Here is a 21,095-nt window from a genome sequence, read left to right as displayed (position 1 = left end):
CAATAGGCAGGGAACGTATAAAGTGGCAATACGTTTCCTCACACAAGCCCAACGGAAACACGCCAGTTCACAAGCAGTTCAAGGTTCTTGCAGTTTCCATGCACACCCCTTTCAAGAATGGCAATAAAGCGGAGGTTGCTGCAGTCTCTGGGCTTTCCCTGATTTTGGCTCTGGTAATGTGTTTAATAAAAAAACAAACACGCATAGATGTGATTTTCTTTACAAACAGGGATTAGAGCTAAAGCAGACGTGAGTCGGACACACAGGACACACATTAGCTGATAACTTTGCTCCACTGCAGGCGATAAAGTCTGGAGCCCCAGAGGAGGACTGCTCAGGCTCAACTGTCAGGACTATTCCCCCACCTCTGCCGCGGGCTGACAAGGAAATACTGAACAGCTCGAGGTGCGAGTGCTACAGTGGAATATCAGGAGTGAAAAAAGACAGAAATTTAAAAAAAGAAATAGCTCATAAAATCAGCCTCATGAGTAGGAACTGCAAAGATTGTGTGGACTGTTTTGTGCTTTCCTGAGCTTTTTATATGAAGTGTCCAAAAACTACTGGATGACGGATCAAGGGAATTCATTCCACGGAAACATTGTCTAATCCTCATGTCGTTAGCCCCTAAGTCACAAAAAGAAGTCCTAGCGCCGCCGCCCACTGTCCCAATACGTCAGTGGCAGTAATTATCAATACCGACTGAGCACATGTCTGTGCACGCTCCTTCCTGCAGCTCCTCAGGTCACCCAGAGGTCTCACTCGAGTAGCCAATACGTTGACAATTCACTTATTTAAAACTGTACTTTCCTTCCAGAGGAAAAACATCTGGTTTCTATAAAGTTATTCACCGAGGTGAAAAGCCAGACAGATGCAGGAGCGAGTGTGAGTTGTGGATAACTGAAGGGAGTTTCCATTTTCTTTTCTCTCCCTATTGCGGTCTCATGGTTTTCCTTTATTGTTAACTCGTTGATCATTAAAGGTGCAATATATTTATTGTCCCATTTTACGGGGTGCGGAGGTCTGGTGGGTTAATTAAAACCATACCATATAAAACACAAAAGATTTACAGTTACAAAAAAATATCTAGATTCTGCAACTTTTCCTCTCGAACAAAAGTCTGCGTCCTTCTTGTTCTATTTGTGAAATATGTGAGATTTTTATTTCTCTATGCCACCGGCTATAGGCTGTGCCACAAATATGTTGAGGACTGGATAAATTACTTAGTGTCCCAATAACACCAGTTTGTTAGTTTAAATTGAATTTAATCTTAAAAATGTATAATCTGATTTATTGCGTGAAGCAGAAACAAACTGTAATAACACTGACCTTTAAAGTTGAAGAGGTAAACTTTTTACTAAACAGATGCTTCTTTACACCTACAACAGATATGGAGCATCATCATCATCATCATCATCACAGCCTTTAGCAAATGTTACTCAAATGTGAGCAAATGGTGCATTTGTCTGGATGATTTTCAACTGCGGATGAATACATGTTTTATACATTAGTGAGTATTTACAGCTGCAGGACCGTGTTGTCGGGTTGCTTATCTTAAGTTTTTAGAGTTTGTTTCTCACCTCTCGGTCTGTAAGGTGACCTTGGAGGGCTCCACGTTGGGGTTCTCCCACTCCATCTGGGGGCAGTGCATGAAATAACACAGCGTGTAGATCGCTTCGGGCGCCCAGTGAATCACACTGCTCTTCTGGTGCACCGGCGTCCCGTTGCTGTGGTTCTTCGTGTACAGTGGCTGTAGGTGGTGCATGGCTCGGGACACCAGGTCACCTATATACAAAAAAACATGCGTAAACAACACATACGTACATAGGGAATCACAAAAAAGGGGAACACGAGCAGTGAGAAAGGAATTCGTTTGCAGGCATACTCAGCGACGAGGGAGAGACGAAGACAGGAATATTCTGAGCACACGGCCTTTTTAAAAAGGACGTTGGGGAATCATCCTCATTCCTTCCAGCCCCCTTAGAGCTTACTCTGTCAGGGGAAATCTAGAAGTTTCCTCACACACCACTGTCAGGAAAAAGACTAGAGTGGGTTCATCCCAGTCCTTTCTGTGTAGCTCACAGAGGGAACAGGGTGAGAGCAGGAGGATAAGCATGCTCAGGACTATACTGTGTGAAGAATGAATATTTATGGACAAACATTAGCTACTTCCAAACTTCTCCCTCTGCATAATGTGTCTGTACTTTAGGGTCATCCAGTTGGGCTCGAAAAATCAAAGCTTGAGGGGACCCTGCTTATGAAGATGTGAATATTCTCCGGGTGTCTTTAAAAGAGAGTAAACACTTGAAAAAACATGTCTCCCCCCCCCCTCTTTTTTTTAAATACTTCAGGGACAAGACCGGTCACCTTTTAGTGCAGCAAATACAGTTCATTAAAAATCATGGGAGGAATTAGAAGTTTCTCTTACACCAGGCCTGATCTGTTCTCATGACGTCTTCAACTTCATGAAAACATTATGACTCTGGCACCTTAGTTATTGAGTGTGGCGCAAAAAAACCCAACCCTGTGCTATTACAGAAAAATCCCATTTCGCTGAACGCTGACAGATATCTTTCGCTTGACACAATGTAATGAAAGTTCCGAGGCGGGGGTACAACTTAAAAAAAAATACAAAATAAATTCCACTCTGTGTCATATGGTTTCTGGTCAGTTTGACACTATTTGTAGTAAAAGAGCATTAGAGCATGATGGCACTTCCTCAGTCTGAATGAGCTACACTGTACAGTACAGTACAGTATATCTGCCTGTACAGAACAGGGTGGGAACAAACGGTTATTCCCGTTTGGACAAAAGGGTTTGTTTAGCATCAGAATTGGGCTGTGTGGTGCTTGCCAAGATTCCATTTAGCCTCGACAATGTGAGACATGTGTGAAAAGGCCCGCTTGAATGAGGGGAGAGCATTCATGCAACAAAACAGTCAATCTCTCCACTGTCCTCCGTGAGCAGTGCGGTGCTGGGCCGATATGAGAAGAACCTCGCCTACTGATGCAACGAGCAGGAAACGTCACAACAGGAATGACCGCCTCATATAGTATAGTTAGAGGTCTTGCAGTTGGTCGCTGTAACTCCAGCAATCTTTCAATTAGTTGTAGCAACAGGAATACAGATAAGCTGGTAACAGTGCTCTCCCTAAGCTTGGTAAGGGAGAGCTGAGGTGGTCAGCAACAGCCACGGTTCTCATGTCTTATTAATAATACCTGCCTGTGACATTTCCTATGCTTGCAGAGCAAGGCTGGCAGGGGCTGAGGAAGAAGATTATATTCGAACACTGAAAGAGTGCACCAGTGGTGAAGCGGCAGCCAAGCTTAACATATAAAGTGAGATTGCAGTGCCGCTCCTTCGGCGGGTCTACGCAGGAAAAAGGACTTAACTCGTTGTTTTCGGCCGCGAGAAGACGACGGAGAAAAGTAGAGCAGTTTGATAAGCTAAAACGTCAATATTCCTTTCATTGCCTTGAATCAATACACCCCATCCTGGTTAATTAATTCTTTATGCAAACAAGAAGAGGAGAGGTGAGGACACACACACAAGCAGTCTGCTCCTCAGATATAAAACCGATTACCTGTTAGCAGAGGCGGGTGGTGGTTCGCTCTTTGTTTTTTGTCGAGGCTTTAAAACCCCCTTAGCAAAGCAACATCACACACATGCCAGTTTCCAGGGTACATTTGGCACCGCTTTAATTTAGGAGGGATTTTTTTTCAGGAGGTAGCACCTATAAGGGTCAGGAACTGGCAAAGAAGCACCCACATAACAACCAAACTGCTCATTACTTCAGCGAGTGAAGTGAAGGCTGTTTAATGTTTAATAGTGAGAGAGAAAATACTCTTTAGAAATGTAGGAGGAGGCACCTCTCAGCTCTGATGAAGCAATTATATTCAAACCTTTATAGGGAAATAAATACACAGTATAACCAGCTTTACTTTGGGTATTGATGGATGGGTCATCCCTGCACTGTGCAGCTGCCGTCACCACCATCACATTTTCTTGGTTTCAATTATTTGCTGCTATGCGGGCGCGTTTAATGGTCGCCTGTGGCCATTCACACTCCGCAAGATGCTAAGCTAAACTCTTCTTCCAGCTATTACTTTGGACCATATCAGATAACATGGAGGGCACACACATTATCTTTATGGAGCAGCTAAAGGGGAAAAGACTCAATGAGAAGGAAAGAAAAAATAATAAAGAAAATGAGAAAAGGCAACAACGACGGAGAAACAAAATGATTCCTTTTAATGTGATGCAATGAGTGGAACTGTCACCGAGAGGCTCTCGCCGCGTCATTACCCATCTCTACTTTAACTTTCAGGATGACTAAACATCATAAACTACAGTCTAGGAACAATCACATGTCATCCCTGCTGTCTGTCTTGATACCAATTAACTTAAAACCTACAAAAATCACTAAAATCATATTTACTAAATAAGATTCTGCTGCTTTTGGCAGATACATGGTCAGTTTGTAGACATAAAAATAAAAACAAATCTGTAAACTTGGGTACAATCCCAGCTACCGCCAGTCTGCATGCCGATGTGTCCTTAGGCAAGACACTTAACCCTAAATTGCCTTTGGCCTCTCTTCTGGCAGTGTATGAATGTGTATGAATGATAGATAAAAAAGCGAAGTGAGTAGCAGGCTTGTGCAAATGTGTGTGAATGGGTGAATGTGACTTTCCTGTAAAGCGCTTTGAGTGGTCTATATGACTAGACAAGTGCTTTATAAATACAGTCCATTTACCATTTACCATTGCTGCCACAACGAAATGAAGTTTGAAGTCAAACAGTCCTGAATCCAACACGACATAAATAAAAAAAAAAGAAAACAAAGCATCAGATGAGACAGAAACAGAAAATGAAAAACCCACTCGACCTTTGAAATGGCAATGACCGGCTCCAAAACGGTAATCATTTCTTAATCAGAATCAGAATCAGAAATACTTTACTGATCCCCAATTGTAGATCAACTGTCCACTGTCAGACAAACATTTAGGAAATAAAATGCTACCTAAGTTATTAATTGCAGCACCACAGGTCTTTTTTTGGCTGAAGCGACGCTGTCAGTGGAAAAACCGGTGCCTGGGTGAGTCTGCTTTTGTTTTCTGTACAGAGAACTATTTGTTAGCATCATCTTCTGAACTGTAGGTACGGAACATGTCATTTAACTTGCGACAAGAAGGCAAACAAGGTAATTTCCCATAATGTTAAACTACTTCTGTTACACTCTGAGCTGCAGCTGGTGATTGTTGTTTGAGGCAAACAGACATATCAGCCTGTTCAAAATTTGACCTTTCATTCATATAGATGTATTTGTGTAGAGCCCACATGTAGAGTTTCCGCGTGCTTTGCTTATACCAAGAATAAAGCCACACTTGCCGGTGGTTGTGTCTTGTTCCACTTTGCCGTGCTGATTGTATAAGGCTGTATACGTTTTCATATTCTGTATGTGGAGAATACATTAGTATTTTGTCTTCTCCATCCATCAACGCTTCTAAGAATAGATTAGCAAAAATTCGTTAACATTCCACAGTCATACAAACAAACTCTGTGCAGAACATATTTGAAGCAGGATGTTGTTGGGTATGACACAGTGATGATGACACACCAACAGTCCTAATGATTGCAGTATTTACAAGACTGTCATTTCAAATATGCTAATTTGGCATTTTGGCAGAGGGGAAAATGAGAAAATACAAAGAGGCAAATCAGTGGCGAACCTCTAGAATTGAGTCTAAATGCCAGTGCAGAAGCCCGTCCCTGCACGGGATGCTAATTTTTTACTGCGCTTGAGCAGGCGATGTCATTTTCATGCCTCTGCGCCAGAGACAGCCGTGGTCAGAGGCATTATGTTTTTCGGGGCTGTCAGTCAGTCTGTCCGTCCGCAACCATTGTTGTGAATATGATATCTCAGCAAAGCCTTGAGGAAATGTCTTTAAATTTGGCACAGACATTCACCTGGAGTAGATCTTGGCGGTAAAAGTTCAAAAGACAAGGTCAGTGTGACGTTAGTTATTGCTTACCTTCTTCCTTCTACCAAGTTTACCCCTAATCCTGCTGCCTGCCAAGGCCGGTTAAAACGTAACAAATTTATTTAATTGGCCTACGAAACTTTTGGTTTCCTCCCAGTGCTGCCGATGTCACAGACAGTCAATGTGTGTGTGTGTGTGTGCGTGCGTATGTATGTGTGTGTGTGTGTGTGTGTGTATTCGCAGGGCGAAGAGCCCTGCACACAGCTCTAAAATGACGCAACCACGCAAAACACAAAGTTAGAGCTCTTTTTATGCTGTGCAAAATCCGTTCATATCATTATGAAACTGTGGTGGGACGAATACAATGTATATACTGTACAGTAGCTTATATACAACGCACGCAGGGTGTGCATCACCTCTCTGATGCTTCTTTTTTTATTATTCTTTTTTTGCTTCCCATCTCGCTCCCTTTCAAATATACTCTGTGACAGCCTGATAGCCCAATCATTGCTGCTTGTTCTGCTATTCTCAATTATTAATTATTTTCTTCTTCCCCAGATCGAGCTGTGTGTCAGTTTGCAGATCCTATAGTTATTTACAGAGATTCCTCTCCAGAGCTGATAAACAGCACCACCGGCCTAAGCTCTACTATTATCCATCAGCCGCTCCGTTGTCTGTTGTTTGCAGTGTCAACATAACAGAATGAGTCCTTGCTTGGCCTCATCAATACAACATGGACCGGGAACTGCAGGCGATTCGCCTCGGCACTGCACCTTCACCCCTCCCACCTCGGCCCCCGAGAAAACACACATGCTCCTTGTTTATTCTGATGATAAATGTTTACACTAGATATATAGAAAATATTTTTTTACGGCCCGTCTTGACATAGCGATGCCATGACGACAGAGACGGAACATACAATTATTTCCCCGTTATTTGGCTAGAGTTTCTTTTTTTCTTTTGTCAAAATTATTGCCACGTATGTACATTAGGATATAATCTGTTTGTGTGTGTGCATGTTATTCTTCTGTCAGTGGGTGCAGCAGCACTCGGATGTGTTTGGGGAGGAGTTGCAGAGTTGTATGCAGCCAGAGAAGAAAACTGTGCGTCGCATCCGATGAGCATCTTGAATCTGTGATTACAACTGATTATATAAAAAATGGGAGAGTTGTGTATTCAGTGATTTGTGAAACTCCCTTGCCAAAGCAGATTTTGTGAAAGTTAATCAGAAAGTTTTGTCTGCGGACAGAAACTCAAATGAGGGCCTTGGACAACTTGGAAAACTTTGCTTGTTTTGTTTTGTGTATTTTTTGTGAGTAAGGACAGGAGGATAAAACATAATCCTTATGTAATTTCTCGAATGATGCAGAAAAGCTATTATTTTTTTTACATAAAGCTGACTCCTAAAGCCTATGACTTTGTACTGCAGAAAATGTATTTCGGAAAAAGCATTCTGATGCCCATTATCTTTTGAATAATGAGTATATTGTGAGTGGAGAGACATTCAATTAACTTTTGGAGGGCTTGTCAAACGCAAAAAAAATTTTTTTTAATGAATTGCTCTGGTTCATTAGAATTCTTCACAATGACACTCTCAGAGAGTCACCTTCATTTAAAACAGGCACATACACAGCTGGGTTTTGATATCTTGATTCACAGTGAACATTCACAAATGGAAATTTAGGCCACACGGTGGTGCTACATTAAAAGTCAGCAGATCACCAAAGTCATTACTATCCAATTGTAGGGTAACAAGAACGAATGTCAATGATCCCCAGCCAGTTTGGACAATGGGATTTCATTAAAAGTCACTGATGTCACGGTGGTGCAGGAGGAAAAGTCAGGCCATCACCAAAGTTAACGGGAATTATTGTCCATGGGCCGTGACCGCCAGTCCAATCCAGGAGATGTTATGACATTTTACGGGATGAGAAAGAATTCTGACAAGCTGGGGGAAAGGTTGTGGATCATCAAAGTCATTAGAATTTATTCACAGGGCACCGTGAAAGTCTGTACAAAAGTTTATGGCAACCAATCAAATTGTTGTTGAGATGCTGTTGGTGGATCGACAGGCAAACTGACAGACTGGTGTTGCCGTCTCTAGATCGGTGCTGCCAGTGGAGCATGTGTTGGGTGGGTCCCTCTACACGAGATCCTCTATAACAGCAAAAATAATTTCTTCTATTGCATCAGATGGTCTCAATATTGCTTCAAAGGAGTTTTCAGTCCAAGAACAAAATTCTGGACATTGAGTGTTGAGTATTTTTTTGCATTGGAAATAATTCAAATTCAAAGCCCTTGAAATACCAAGTGTCAGCAATTTCAGTTAAGATCCACAGCTACTAGCTTTCCAGATTTCCACATTGATCAAACCCTGATACACACACACACACACACACACACACACACACACACAGACTTTTGAATGTATTTTTCAAGGGTGGATTACCCAAACTCAAAAACAGTCACCTAAGCCAAGACATTATTCCCATAGTCTCAATCCAAAAAACCATAGACATGAATGTGCTGCTGTACTGTACAGCCTCCACTCAAGGCTTTTCTCAAGTGTTGACCCCTTAACGGCTTCACTGGAGCAATTGGGCAGTTAATTGACTTGCTCAAGGGCACAATGACTATAAAGGTCGATCAAGGGACAGTTCAACGATGGTCCATCACTTCTAAGTTTGATAGCCGGATGGTTGGACGCATGCCACTACTCTCACACTAAGTTTCCTGTCTCTCCTTCACTGTCTATAATAAAGTAACCCCCCCCCCCCCACACACATACACACACATACACACAAACACACACAAGATGACTCACTTAGTTCAGAGATGCTGCCCACTCTTGTTGCCAGTAGGCACTGTTCAACAGAGCGTAGCTCCGACTGACTATAGGCGTTTCCCTCGCCGCTCTTTCCCGCTCGCTGCTGCTGCTGGTCTCTGTGAAGAGTCAGACCCTCAGGTAGGCTTAGCACACCTGAAAGAGAGAGAGAGAGAGAGAGAGAGAGAGACATTTTTAGTCTTAATATATCCAGTTATAGGCTAACAAACTTGTTTTGGCCAAAATTGTATCCGTTCTTAAGTAATGTACCGATATTTCCCTTCATATATTTGACGTGATGTGATTATCCGAGGAAAAAGGCTTGTGTAACTGATCATCTGCATGTGAGAAACAATGGAGGCCATTCAAGGTAGTAATTATCACGCCTCTGAGTAGAACCTGTCAGAGATGTCTCCCAGAGGTAATAATGTGTAATATTATTTCATTATTCACACCTCTGGATGTAAGTTACTCTTCCCCGCTCTGGGGGTGACGAGGCAGACGCCGGCTCTTCGTTTCACTCAGCTGACAGCTCCTCGTTCCTCTGCTTTTTTAGTTTGCAGAGTTTGCAGGGTGGCAACTTATGAAAAGACTTGCAAGCAGTGACTCTCGACTTAGCACCCTTAATCACTATGAAAATGTAGCTTTGGTGTTAATGGCTCCCCTTTCTTAATTCAATGCACATGCTGTCCGCGGCAAAGGTGACACCCTTCATTCTTCTTGTGGGAGCAGGGAATTATTTATTGGAGGATTCATTGCAATTTTCTCTGATGAGACGGAAAATTGGGGGAAGGTTATGTATTCTTCCTTGTTGCTGAATGGAGGGGTTGATAAAAATTTTTTGAGTTTGATAAAAAAAATAGTGTCAAACAAAGTGACAGCGAAAGTTATTGCTTTAAAAATGAACGACATGGCTGAAATCTGGTGCAAAGGTTTTTCATTTTGTCATGTTTGCCATTAATTTTGGCGATGGCTGCAAGCAGAGACAAGGAGTGTGCTGCGGAGAATATAATTAAATGTTGGTGTGGCTGCAGGTTAAGGGGCGGATATAGGATTTTTTTTTTCGGTTTCTTTTAAATATGTTTTATTCTCAAAATAATGTTTAAGTTATCAGACCACTGACTTTTCTCTTGAACTAGACAATCATGTGTAGGATTGTTCGGCCTTGGTGGAAGTATGGGCACTACTGAGGGCCTTGAGAGCTGATAGGATATAATGTCTAGTTGTGTACAGTGTGTGAAAAGATGGCCCACCCACTTTTGTACTGGCTCATCCAAAATATTATTTGCCTACGCCACTGCATGGCACCGTGGAGGATGCTGTAAAAGCACTTAGTGTAATTGTGCACAACTGAACAAAAAGCCTACTTTGTAGTTTGGAGGTTTATTATTTCATGTATTCAGAGTGTAGCCCTTTTCAATTTTGTGTAAAGATGTATTGGTTTTGAATGTTTTTTTTGTACAGACCACTAAAGTATACTACCACGTAGCATTGCTTTCTTTGTCGTCGCCTGTTCTTATGATATATGTAGGAATAATAAATTAGAGACCACCTTCTATGAGTGAAGTAATAGTTATGTCGTAATCTGTTGAGTATTAAACATTGTCGTGTGTGTGTATGGGCGCTCAAATAAATAAATGTGTAATTAAAAGAAAGTACTCCTGTATGAAAATTTATTATGAGTTTAGATTTAAAACGAACGCTTATGCTATATTTTGTGTTTACTATTCAGTACGGGAATGATGAAAACTTTGAGGCAAAAACATCTGGATACAGGATTCTTGATAATAAGTCAGTTGTTTGCACAGCAGCTGCGACCAGAGCAGCAGCAGCAGCTGTGGCACCATCCTCCCCTACATCTTTATTTAGGTGTGACAAGAGAAGCAGCACGGGTCTGGAACAGAGAGCAGCATGCATCACCACCTATGCTGCACCTGAACCACCACCAGTTTTCAGCCAAAGCTCCAGAGGAGCCAACGAGCTCAACTATGAAGAAAAGAAAACGTTCTTTCTGTCTCTGTGGGACCACCTCGTCCGCACGGATTACTCCGTCACATCTCCTTTATTACTTTTATTGCTCACAGTGTGCCCTCTTTGGCAGGCATTTGTGCAAACTCCAGGAAATCCATTAAATCATTTAAAGCAACAGGGGGGCTGCCCTGCCTCTTTGCTTGCTCGCACTTTCTTCTGAAACAATTACATACAAAGTAAATGGCCCGCTCATGGCGCGACCACATGGATTCGCGAACTCTTTTGATGTGCACAAACCAAAGGCCCCCAGGTGGGATTTAGCGAAATATTGCACCGCAGACACCGTCATTTTAATAACTGGATAAAGGATTATTTAAAAAAGCCTCTTTCACTTTTGACCTGGCCCTTACCTCACACCTTCAATATGTTCCATTCATGTATTCGCCTATTGGACTTGATTTGATATTGTACTGGAAGTCGCCCTGGTCACAATATCAATCAATCAGCATGAAGACCTGATAATTTAGGAGAGGGATTAAACAAACAGAAGTTCATGAACTTTATGGCAAGTGTGGTGACATGCAGTAACTTTTGAAAAAGTTGGTAATGTTTTTCTCTCTACGCTGAACAGGTAAAAAAATACCAATATGATGCTAACAAACAGATATTAAGCAGGCATGAAACTGTGCAGCTGAGACAGATGGGAAAAAATGTTTATTATTCATTTTTTATCATCAAGAGTCAAGAGTCTTCTATTTTCATATGCAGAGTAAAAAACAGGTGTTGTACCGTACAATTAAATTGACCCAATTTCAGATTAAAAGTTAAAAAATAATGTGGTACAACATAAAGGACACAATTGTCTGTATACACATGCAAATATACAGTATATATATAGATATGCAGATATTTAAACATAATGAAAAGGTAAACAAATGTGTTCACCACAGGGGGAGTACCCTGCCTTTTTCACTGAGGACACAAGGTGTTAATAATATCATAAAATTTATGTAAATGATAATGGTCCTGTTATTGTGCATATGGGCTCGCTGCCACGTTATCATAACCAACCGGGACACTTATGGAGCCACTGTTAACGTTATTAGTGACACCTGTGTCCCTACTACCGTGTCAAAATGTGTCATGTTATGAATGAATCTAGTGCAGGTAAAATAAAGATATGAAAGAAAAAAACAACAACCCCCCACTGTTACGCTTGAGCTTTTAACTGTCCGGCTCCTTAACCTTGGTTCAGGGGGTGTAACCGACTGACAGTGAAGTGCCGAACGCTCTCAGCATGGACTGAGGCAAGGTGACTCACTGGCTCTCTGTGTCCTAATGCAAGGCACAGTTCACCCGGAGAGGGGAACTGATGGAGCTCTTCCATGTCAGACAGCTAGTGACTATAGCTGCTCTCCCTCTGTGTGTGTGTGTGTGCGTGCATGCGTGCGTGCGTCTTCCTCTCACTGCACTAAAAAAAAAGTCATGTCACATTTTAAAGTACAGATTAACAAACTGATTGAAGTCAATAATCCTAATGGGTTATTCACATGTCCATAATCCTAACAATTATAACAGTTGGTTTGTGTTTCTAGGCCGGATAATGGTGCGACTTGATATTGGGCACCTGCCTCTCTTTTAGTGGACCAGTCCTGTTTGCCATATGGCAGCTTTTCAGTGACGGAGGGGAGGAGAGAAAAAGTAGCGGAGAGGTGGCTCCGGGCAAAACAGTGTCACTGGAGAAGAAGTAACGAGTGCAGCAGTTGCCATTAAGATGTCACTGAATGCACCTTAGTTTAATTCTGTGATAGGCAGCTGCACTGAAAAGAGCCAGTGCACGGTCAACTAGGATTACCGCCTTGCCGCTGTGCGCTTCCCACCAACCAGTTAAAAAACACAGTTAACATCCATGTCTGCCCAGACTCATAGAATATATGTACTGTAAACTCCCACCGGTTTAACTTTCACTGATGTGAAATACTCATTTGCTGTCTGTAAAATGTAAATCTTATCTGCAATCCTGTCTGTTCACATTGTACATATTATTTCTATTTTTTATATTTCCTTGTTCATATTACATGTTTACTTATGTATTACTTTTTTAATGATGTTTCTTTTCTACTGTCCCCTTAGCCGCTGTAACAAGGCAAATATCCCCAAAGTTGGAATGATAAAGGAATATCTTATCTTATCTATCAACTTTGAATTTAGTCAAATGTATTGAGTGTATTTTGTTATAATAAGTTTATGAATTCTTGAGTTATGGCCGGAAATGTGTGTTGTTAGTTTATCCATGAGTCCAAGTGAACATTTGTGCCAAATTTGAAGAAATCGCCTCAAGGGATTCCAGCGATAACGTGTTCACGAGGAAAAAGAACACGGTTTTACCAGAGCTCAAGGCTTAATGTCAAAGCAAATATCATTTTCACACTTTGCATTTTACTAACTGTGAAAGTCTTTGTCCTAAACTAAGCCAACTGCTAGAAGAACGCATTCATATTTGCAGTCCAGACATGAGAGTGGTAAGAACACAAATATCTTAAATGTCAAACTATTGCTTTATTGTCATTTCTGAGGAATATAGTTTTTAATTTTCCTGCGAAAACAACCTTTTTGGAATACTGAAATCATGTGTCATCTTTTTTGTGACACCAATGTTGTATAAGAATAAACAAAAATTGGAATGTTTTTCTGGTCTGTCAGTGGGCAGACTGTCATAGTTCCTGGTCTCAGGGTTGACTAGAGCAGTGGGGCAGTGACGCTGACCTCGATGTGGCTCATACCCTGCACTTAAATCTATTTTGGAGCGACACACGGCGTAGTGCACTTCCCTAAAGATGGCACAGTTCTGCAGGAAACACTGGCTTCAGGTTTCACGGGCAGCTAAGATACGGAGACGAGCAGAGTCCAGGTGTTACGCTCGAGCGGCACTCGGAGGAATGAGATGTGACGTGAGATCTGACATGAGTTTGTGTTTGATGTGAAATAAATTCAAGAAAAGCAGAAAAGGTGAGGAAGAAAAATACAAACAGCTTGATGCAAATACACCGAGAGAGCAGAATTATGGCTCTAAAGGGTTAATCATGTTGTTACTGTACATGCATCACAGTAGTGCTTCCCCACTCTAGGCTCTGCTCTGCCAGGCCAGATGGCTACCATATGTACCGTATACCGGTGAGTGATCATGGAGGCCGACACAGTGAGATGGAAAGCGGCGAAACGTGTGTTACAATGCCTCTCCTTCTCTAAATGACTGCTTCATTAATTCTGAATAATTTCAATGTGTCAAGCTGTGGAAATAGAGGCGCGAATATGAAACTGTGTTCTTTAGAAACAAAGTTTGTGTGCCTGCCTGGGCAAGACTGTAAATCTCCAGAGGTACGGTCTGGGCCTGGGTTCTCAGGTGACCACAGTATGGTCTGAGGCAGCCACAAGTCTTCTAATGGGTTCGTCCTGAGCCAGCCACAGGCGCATGAATGAAGACCGCACAACTACGAGTCCTGTAAGCAAAATACATGTACAACATGCAAATGTCTGTTTGAATTAGGAAAGTGGCAGAGGATGCACAAGACACGAGCCAGGATGCACAAGACACCAAAGTTTTAAGCCCGAGGAACTTCATGTCTACTTGAAGCGTGACACATTCTGCAGAGAGAACAACGTGTTCAGCTTATATCAAATGGATATTTCCTATTATTGGGGAGCAACGCTCTGGGTACAGTCTGTCGAGGATCCTCTGAGAGAGCTCCAGAGTTTGCCTTGTGCTGCTCTGAAAGTAACACACAAGCCTCCTGATGTGTTCTCACGTGTGAGCAAACCACCAAGGGAAATGTGTACCGACTGCCACTTTAGGGTTGTTTTTTTTGTGTGCGGATCTTCGGTGAGGATCATCCCTCTGTAAGCACGTCGAACCTCATCTGCTGTTGTTTTGGAAAAAAAAGTCAATTATGGTTTGTGCAAAAATTTATGGGATTCCATTGAGACCCCTTATTGACATTCCTGCTGTACGTTGAGGTCAGAGGTCAGACGCAGATGCAGGACAATGTCTATCGTTCAAGGACACTGCAGTTAGGATTCTCCAAGCTCAAACCATCCAGTTAATCATCGTGTCACCCTGCTGCCCTCCACGCTGTTGCGGTTTCAGTCGTTATGTGTACATGGTGCGTACAATCTATTTATCAGATTAGATTTCCCGACTGAAGTCACACCTCATCACTGGCATTCCTTGAAGCAAGTCCACCACACGAAGAAATCAAGAAGCCGTTCACTGATTCAATGCATTCTGTCTGTGTGTATAGGCTCTACTGGCAGCCCATTAATTACAGAGCTGTTCTCTTGTATAAGTACTGTTTTAGCAACCGTTAACGTTGTGCTGTTCAATGTTTTTATATTAAAAATGGACAAAATGGCAACAGCTAAAGTGAAAGTCTCCTATAAAAAACGTTTCTATACAACTACACTGCAACGCCAATTTTGTAGGAAACAAAATTGGTTAACATAATTAGGACATTGTTGTTGATTTCCATATTTTGCAAGACATAAATTCATTGACACTTTACATATCAGTATATGTGCCCATGTTGTTGTTTTTTGTTTTTTTTAGGCAAATTCACTTGAACTTTACATGCGAAAAGATGACAATGTTGCATTCGCAATTTCTTTACTCTAACCCCCCAACTGGTTGATAAAATAAACAAAGTCAAAGATATGGTTGGAAGTGTATGCCTTTTTAAAAAATCTTAATTTTACCATAAATAACCATAATTTTCCTCACAGATTGGGCCTTGGGTGTCATTGTTCTGCCTCAGTAACGAGACCTGATACAGAGCCTCAGTTGTCAAAAAAAAGGAAAGAAAGAAAGAAAGAAAGAAAGAAAGAGGCTTGGAGAGATAGGTCAGCTGAAAAGCAACACACGAGAAGTAGAAGCTGAAAAAGATGAGGCAGATTTGAAGAAGTCAAGCGAAAACACACATGCAATTCCATTCTACACAAGTCATTCACACGCGCACACACACACACACACACACACACACACACACACACACACACACACACACACACACACACACACACACACACACACACACACACACACACACACACACACACACACACACACACAGAGTACTTGTGACGGGTGACAACTAAAATTACGCAGTTGTCTCCAATCAGAGGGAAAGCAGCCTCCCTTGCAGGGCTGTATTATTCCACCCGAAGGTACCAACTCTCTCACTATTATTTCTTTCTTTTCATCTCATTTCTTCCATCAAGGGTAATACGTCTGTGTGTAATATCCGCGAGTCGCACACTTCCCGCAGGACGCTTTCCAGACAATGCTGGCAATCAACAGCAGCAGGGAAAAATCTGAAGTCACTGAGCCATAATCTCTCTGCTCAGCGCTCACCCTGCACTCTACCTCTGTGCGAGCGTCTGGGACGTGTCTTCAAAAGCAGCGCTACGGTGTTTTCTTCCTTCACAATTATCTCATACAATCTGATATGTGGCGGGACGGAGGAGAAAAAAAGAAGAAAAGTGGGTTTGTGTGGTCTGTCGCATTTCAGGACAAATCAAGGATGGAGTCGCGGCGAGTTACCACTCTGAAAATATATGGAAAGCCTCTGAACTCTTGACAAACAGACACAGCAATCCTCCTCCTAAATGCAGCAGCTTTCTGAAGTAATGGCTCAGTTAGCACCGAGGGCCACTGGAGTAATTAAAGGATATGACTAATGACATAAAAGGAGATTTGCTGCAAGGGGGTATTTTAAAGTGGTGACATCACACCGAGCAGCATGTAAACACTGGGAGCTCTTAAGAGACAACGCTCTCGGACATGAAATCCCAGCAATGTAAATGTCGCAAAGAAAGTAGAGAAGACGGTTAATCCTCCAACAGTCCATCTGCCCACGTGAATGTTGCTTCATACATAAGTGTGTCTGCATCACTGTGTGTGTGTGTGTGTGTGTGTGTGTGTGTGTTTCAAAAATGAAACAAACCACAGCTCATGTGCAGCATTGATAGAGTTTATCAACATCTTTTTTACAGTAGCTTCTGTATGAATGAATATTTCTGCACTGCATTAAAACCCTCTACACATTAATGTCTCCATTGCCTTCTCCTTTGAGAAAGAGAGAAGACTATTCACACCCTTGCTCTTTGCATTGATACTGTTAAGTGACTACATTTCATTTGAGTCAATGTCACTTTTAAAAGCAAAAGATTCATAAGTAACAGAGGAGGACGACATTTGCAATGAGTGGAGGAGGAGAGGATGATTCAAAGTATCCGGGGCAAAGTACTTCAGAAAGTCCTGGATGTTCGGAGCAGTGACACCAGGATTTATAAATCACTGAGCAGCCTGTTCAATTCAGGCTGGAGGATGTGTAGTGTCTTGTTGTCCTATTGACTCACTTAAAGATAAATCACTGGTGATTTTTTGTTGTTGTCAAGAAATCTCAATAAGACCAAATCCAGCAAATGAACATTAACACATAGCTAAAAAAAAGAAGCCCAAACTACTAAATAAACTAAATAAAATGTCAATCAAGTTTTTTCAGTTTACTTCACAAATTCACCACTCTATTTTTTAGTTCAGATATCACATTTCACATTTTTCCCCAGTTAATTTCCTGAAATATTAAATTGATAATTTTTAATTGAAATCTGAATTGCCTATTGCATTTCTTTCTTTCCTCTTTTTGTGTATTTGACATTTCATACCTTCCATCACAGGGTTTTGCTCACAACCTCTTACTCACCGAAGGAGGCAATTTCACAATGCTTAGATTTAATACATGCATGTCATAGGTTGGTGTCTGACTAACATGGATGCATTCACTCACATAAGACATTAAATGTAAATTCATACTTCCAAGTAACATTACATTAGTTTTTTTCTTTGTGTCCAAATATTACACACACACACGGAGACAGATTACTGTGCACCTGTACGCGCAATATATATTGAGTATCTACACTTTGAGTATCTGCACAGAATGTATCTCCACTTTCCCCCTGCTCCTCCCCCGGAGTCCCGTGTCTGCAAACTGGCGGAAATAATTCTGATAACTGCTGCCAGCCTGGCAGACAGGTTGGACCCCTGCCGTATTGTGCGTCACTGCGGAATCATGTCAAACACATGCTCCGCCGTCTCGTTTCTCATTTACTTTCTAAACGCAGGTTTGTTGTGTTCACAGTGGGCAGGAGACTCGGTTATCAGCCCCTTGCATGATAAAACGCCTCTCAGTGGAAAACTATGAAATATCTTTTCTCCCTGTGCCCCTGTCCATATCAGAATAAAAACACAGTGATGTCTGCGTGTGTGTGAATTCAACTGAATGTGGATTTACTTATAAGTTTGACTCAATCTATAGGTGTATATGCGGTGTGCATATTTATTGATTTGTACACTTAAGAAATAAAACATTCAATACAGTAACAGTCAATGAGGGAAAACATCACACTGGTGAGTGTTGGAAAGTAGGGAAAAAAAACAATACTCTTTCCCTTAATAATGTCATTATTTACATCAAAGCATAGCTTAAGCGACTAATTCAACTTTCATTTTATGGGCGTTGACTCATTACCCCGGCAATCTAAGAGGCATTAGGCTCCACATTGGTCCGTACTTGTTTAACTCACCTAGCGTTATCAATCATTCTGACTTTGCAAAGCGGCTGCGTCGTAGCACAGACACTGGGAGACTGGAAGTGGGCCACGCTTGGCAGAGAGTGATGAGGCCTGGGGCCGAGTGCTGCTCCCTGTTGCTTCTCCCCTCGCCCCGGCCCCCTCCTCCAGGAATGACCCCTCACTGTTCAGGGGGCCTCCTCCAAATGTCCCTGTCACTGTGATAATGGAGGAGCGCTCGTATCGGAAATGTGATCATTCAATTCGGAACAATGCTCCAAACCTCCGGGGAGGAGAATAGAAAATGTGGTAAGTCTGGCAAAGAAAAAAAAACAATGTCCTCTTTGTTAAGTCTAATGAGGGGAACTTACATTGATACATTGGTCAAACTGTAATTGAGCAATTTGCACTTGTGATCCATACAACTCAAGAGACAGAGTCAGTTCTGCCAACTCATGCATCATAAACAGAAATAAGCAAAACAAACTGCATGCTACACACAAGCTTTCCACCGAGGAGGATACGTTCCCATAGCGGGATTGTTATTGCAGGTTAAAACTGTCACAGCCCACACCAACGGCACATCCTCTAACGAAACACACACACCGAGCCAAAGAAAATATTGGAGGTATCGTATTTTGGATGTCGGCCCCAGCGCTGACTGACTCCAGTCAGCTGCAGGTAGAGCGGCTCTCCCTCCAGCTCCTCTGGGTCCCCCCACCCCACATGTTTTCCCAGCCTCCACCCCCAGGCACACTGGCTCTGCTGTGAGAAGCACGGAGGGCGGAGGAGGCTGGCAGGCAGGGAGCAGCCACTTCAAATCCAAACACACACAGGCAAGCCGCTGGAGTATGCGCGCTGCGCTCACACAGAGTAACCAGGCGGACACATCTGTGGACACACACACTTATTTTTTTTTACTCTGTTCCCGCTCCACTGCAGAGTTGTGAGATTCAAACAGAGCATGCCAGGAGTATTAATGCAAAAAGGGAGCCATTGTTGAAATTGCCAAGTTCAGTGTACGACTCTCTGCTCTGTTCCTGAGGTGGGGTTCACTGAAAAGTTACCGGCAAAGTACATGGATACTGAAGTCTTTCAGAGACACAAATAGTGCACAAGTCAAACTGTGTAGATTATTTCTGACCCCACACTCTGAAACCGAAAAACAGTCTCCTGATTAATGCCTCCGAACGACTTGATCCCGCACAATAAATCAGGGCAAAATAGCACTTTTCATCTTGCTCACGCTCGTATTCCCATAAATGATTATTCATCCTCCTCACCATCAAAAATGTGTCGTAGCTGCTACGCCCCTCTGACCAGCGCAGCCACATTCGCCCACATGTCCCATCGCAGCACTGCATCCCATATCTCTCCACGGGTTTTATCGCGGGGATGTGCAGTCCATCATCATCAGGTCACTCATGCTCAACTCATTAGTGGTAATTAATGGTAGCCTAGTCCCAGGCCGCCCAGGGCACCATGGATTCCAAACCTTACCCAGGCCGGGCCCGCCCAGCCCCATCAAGCCCAGCCAAGGCAGGCACAAGTTGTTTTTTCCGCTTGGGCGGCTGAGGCACTTCATCGGCGAAGCTTAGTGCATTTGGCTGAACAGCCCAAGCTGGAAACTTGCCAAACCCCGTCTCTAGAGAGCTTAAATAGTGACCTTAAAAAGAAAAAAGAAGCCTAATCTATCAGACAATTTTTTTCATTGAGAATGATAGTCAGACTTCGAGAGGGAGCACGTGATGTTTTTCTTTGAATAATCTCGGCTGTTCTCGTGACGTTCTGTGAAGTGTGTCCACGTTTACAACAGTATATCAACACAGGGTTACTGTTATTGGACAGAATCATAGATCCCCTCTGAGAAACCTGTGTGAGAATGAAGGATTTACGCATGAAGTGCGGCCGTCCCTGATCCCAAATGGGTGTAGTGTTAACTTGTTTTCCAAATGTTCTGCTTGCCTCATTTCTCCACTTGAGGCCAACGTCTCTGGTCCTGAAAGTCAGTGAGGCATTAATGCAAGTCAAGTACAGAGAGTTTCAGTAAAGATTAGCCGAAAGATGCCATTGGCATTATTCAATGCATGACTGGTTGACTGCTGTTGCGCACGCATGCACGCACGCACACAAAATCTTTTTAGACAGTCATTATTAATTGCACTGAGCTGGCAAATGACATGACAATTCGTGGACTTATGAGCCTTGTGCCAGGCTTGTGAGTCCTGTGTCTTGTTCAGCAAAATGAGTGCATAGTTTAATATCATGCTGTCAACAGACTTGTGGTAAAAATAAAATAAAAAAAAAGGATCTTAATAGGATCATGATTTCTGCTCAAACTGCCATCTATTCTTCAGTTACGTCTTGCTGTTGCTTTGCTTGCAAGAAGTGAGCTCCGTAAATGATTTTCTCTGTTTGCGTTACTTAGTGCCTTTAAGCCATTAAGAGCAGTCTCTTCTGTTTTCACTATAGACACTCCTATGAATTATAGAATGCTGACTTTGCCGCCATGGTTATTACAGCCATGGTCTTGATGGAGGGTATGAGTATGAGTATGGGGACCTTGGGCTTGAACTGAAATCTGCCGTCTTAAGTTTTCCAAAACACTGAGCTCCAATCAGAGGCGAGATCAAAGTTAAACCTCCACTCGGCCATTAGACTCAACTTATTTTCTTTTAATTTTCTCCAACAAT

At 42.4% G+C, this 21,095-nt stretch overlaps 1 protein-coding gene across 4 annotated transcripts in view; it reads right to left on the bottom strand.

Annotated features, from left to right (window-relative positions):
- btbd11b (BTB (POZ) domain containing 11b) overlaps positions 1–21,095 on the bottom strand; it is a 64,648-nt gene that overhangs the window by 12,571 nt on the left and 30,982 nt on the right. For 2 of the 4 annotated variants that reach the window (XM_035642475.2, XM_035642473.2), the window contains exons 2-3: positions 8,806–8,961; positions 1,578–1,782 (exon numbers count right to left, since the gene is read on the bottom strand). In XM_035642475.2, the coding sequence (XP_035498368.1) occupies positions 1,578–1,762 (185 nt within the window). In that variant the 5' untranslated portion in view covers positions 1,763–1,782; positions 8,806–8,961. Of the gene's footprint in view, positions 1–1,577; positions 1,783–4,753; positions 4,779–8,805; positions 8,962–11,186; positions 11,292–21,095 lie in introns of those variants that run through there. The other 2 variants (XM_047333235.1, XM_035642474.2) reach the window with 2 other exon arrangements.

Source organism: Scophthalmus maximus, chromosome 7 (genome assembly GCF_022379125.1).
Source record: "Scophthalmus maximus strain ysfricsl-2021 chromosome 7, ASM2237912v1, whole genome shotgun sequence".
Classification (NCBI taxonomy): Eukaryota; Metazoa; Chordata; class Actinopteri; order Pleuronectiformes; family Scophthalmidae; genus Scophthalmus; species Scophthalmus maximus.
This window is presented reverse-complemented; position numbering and strand designations above follow the sequence as displayed.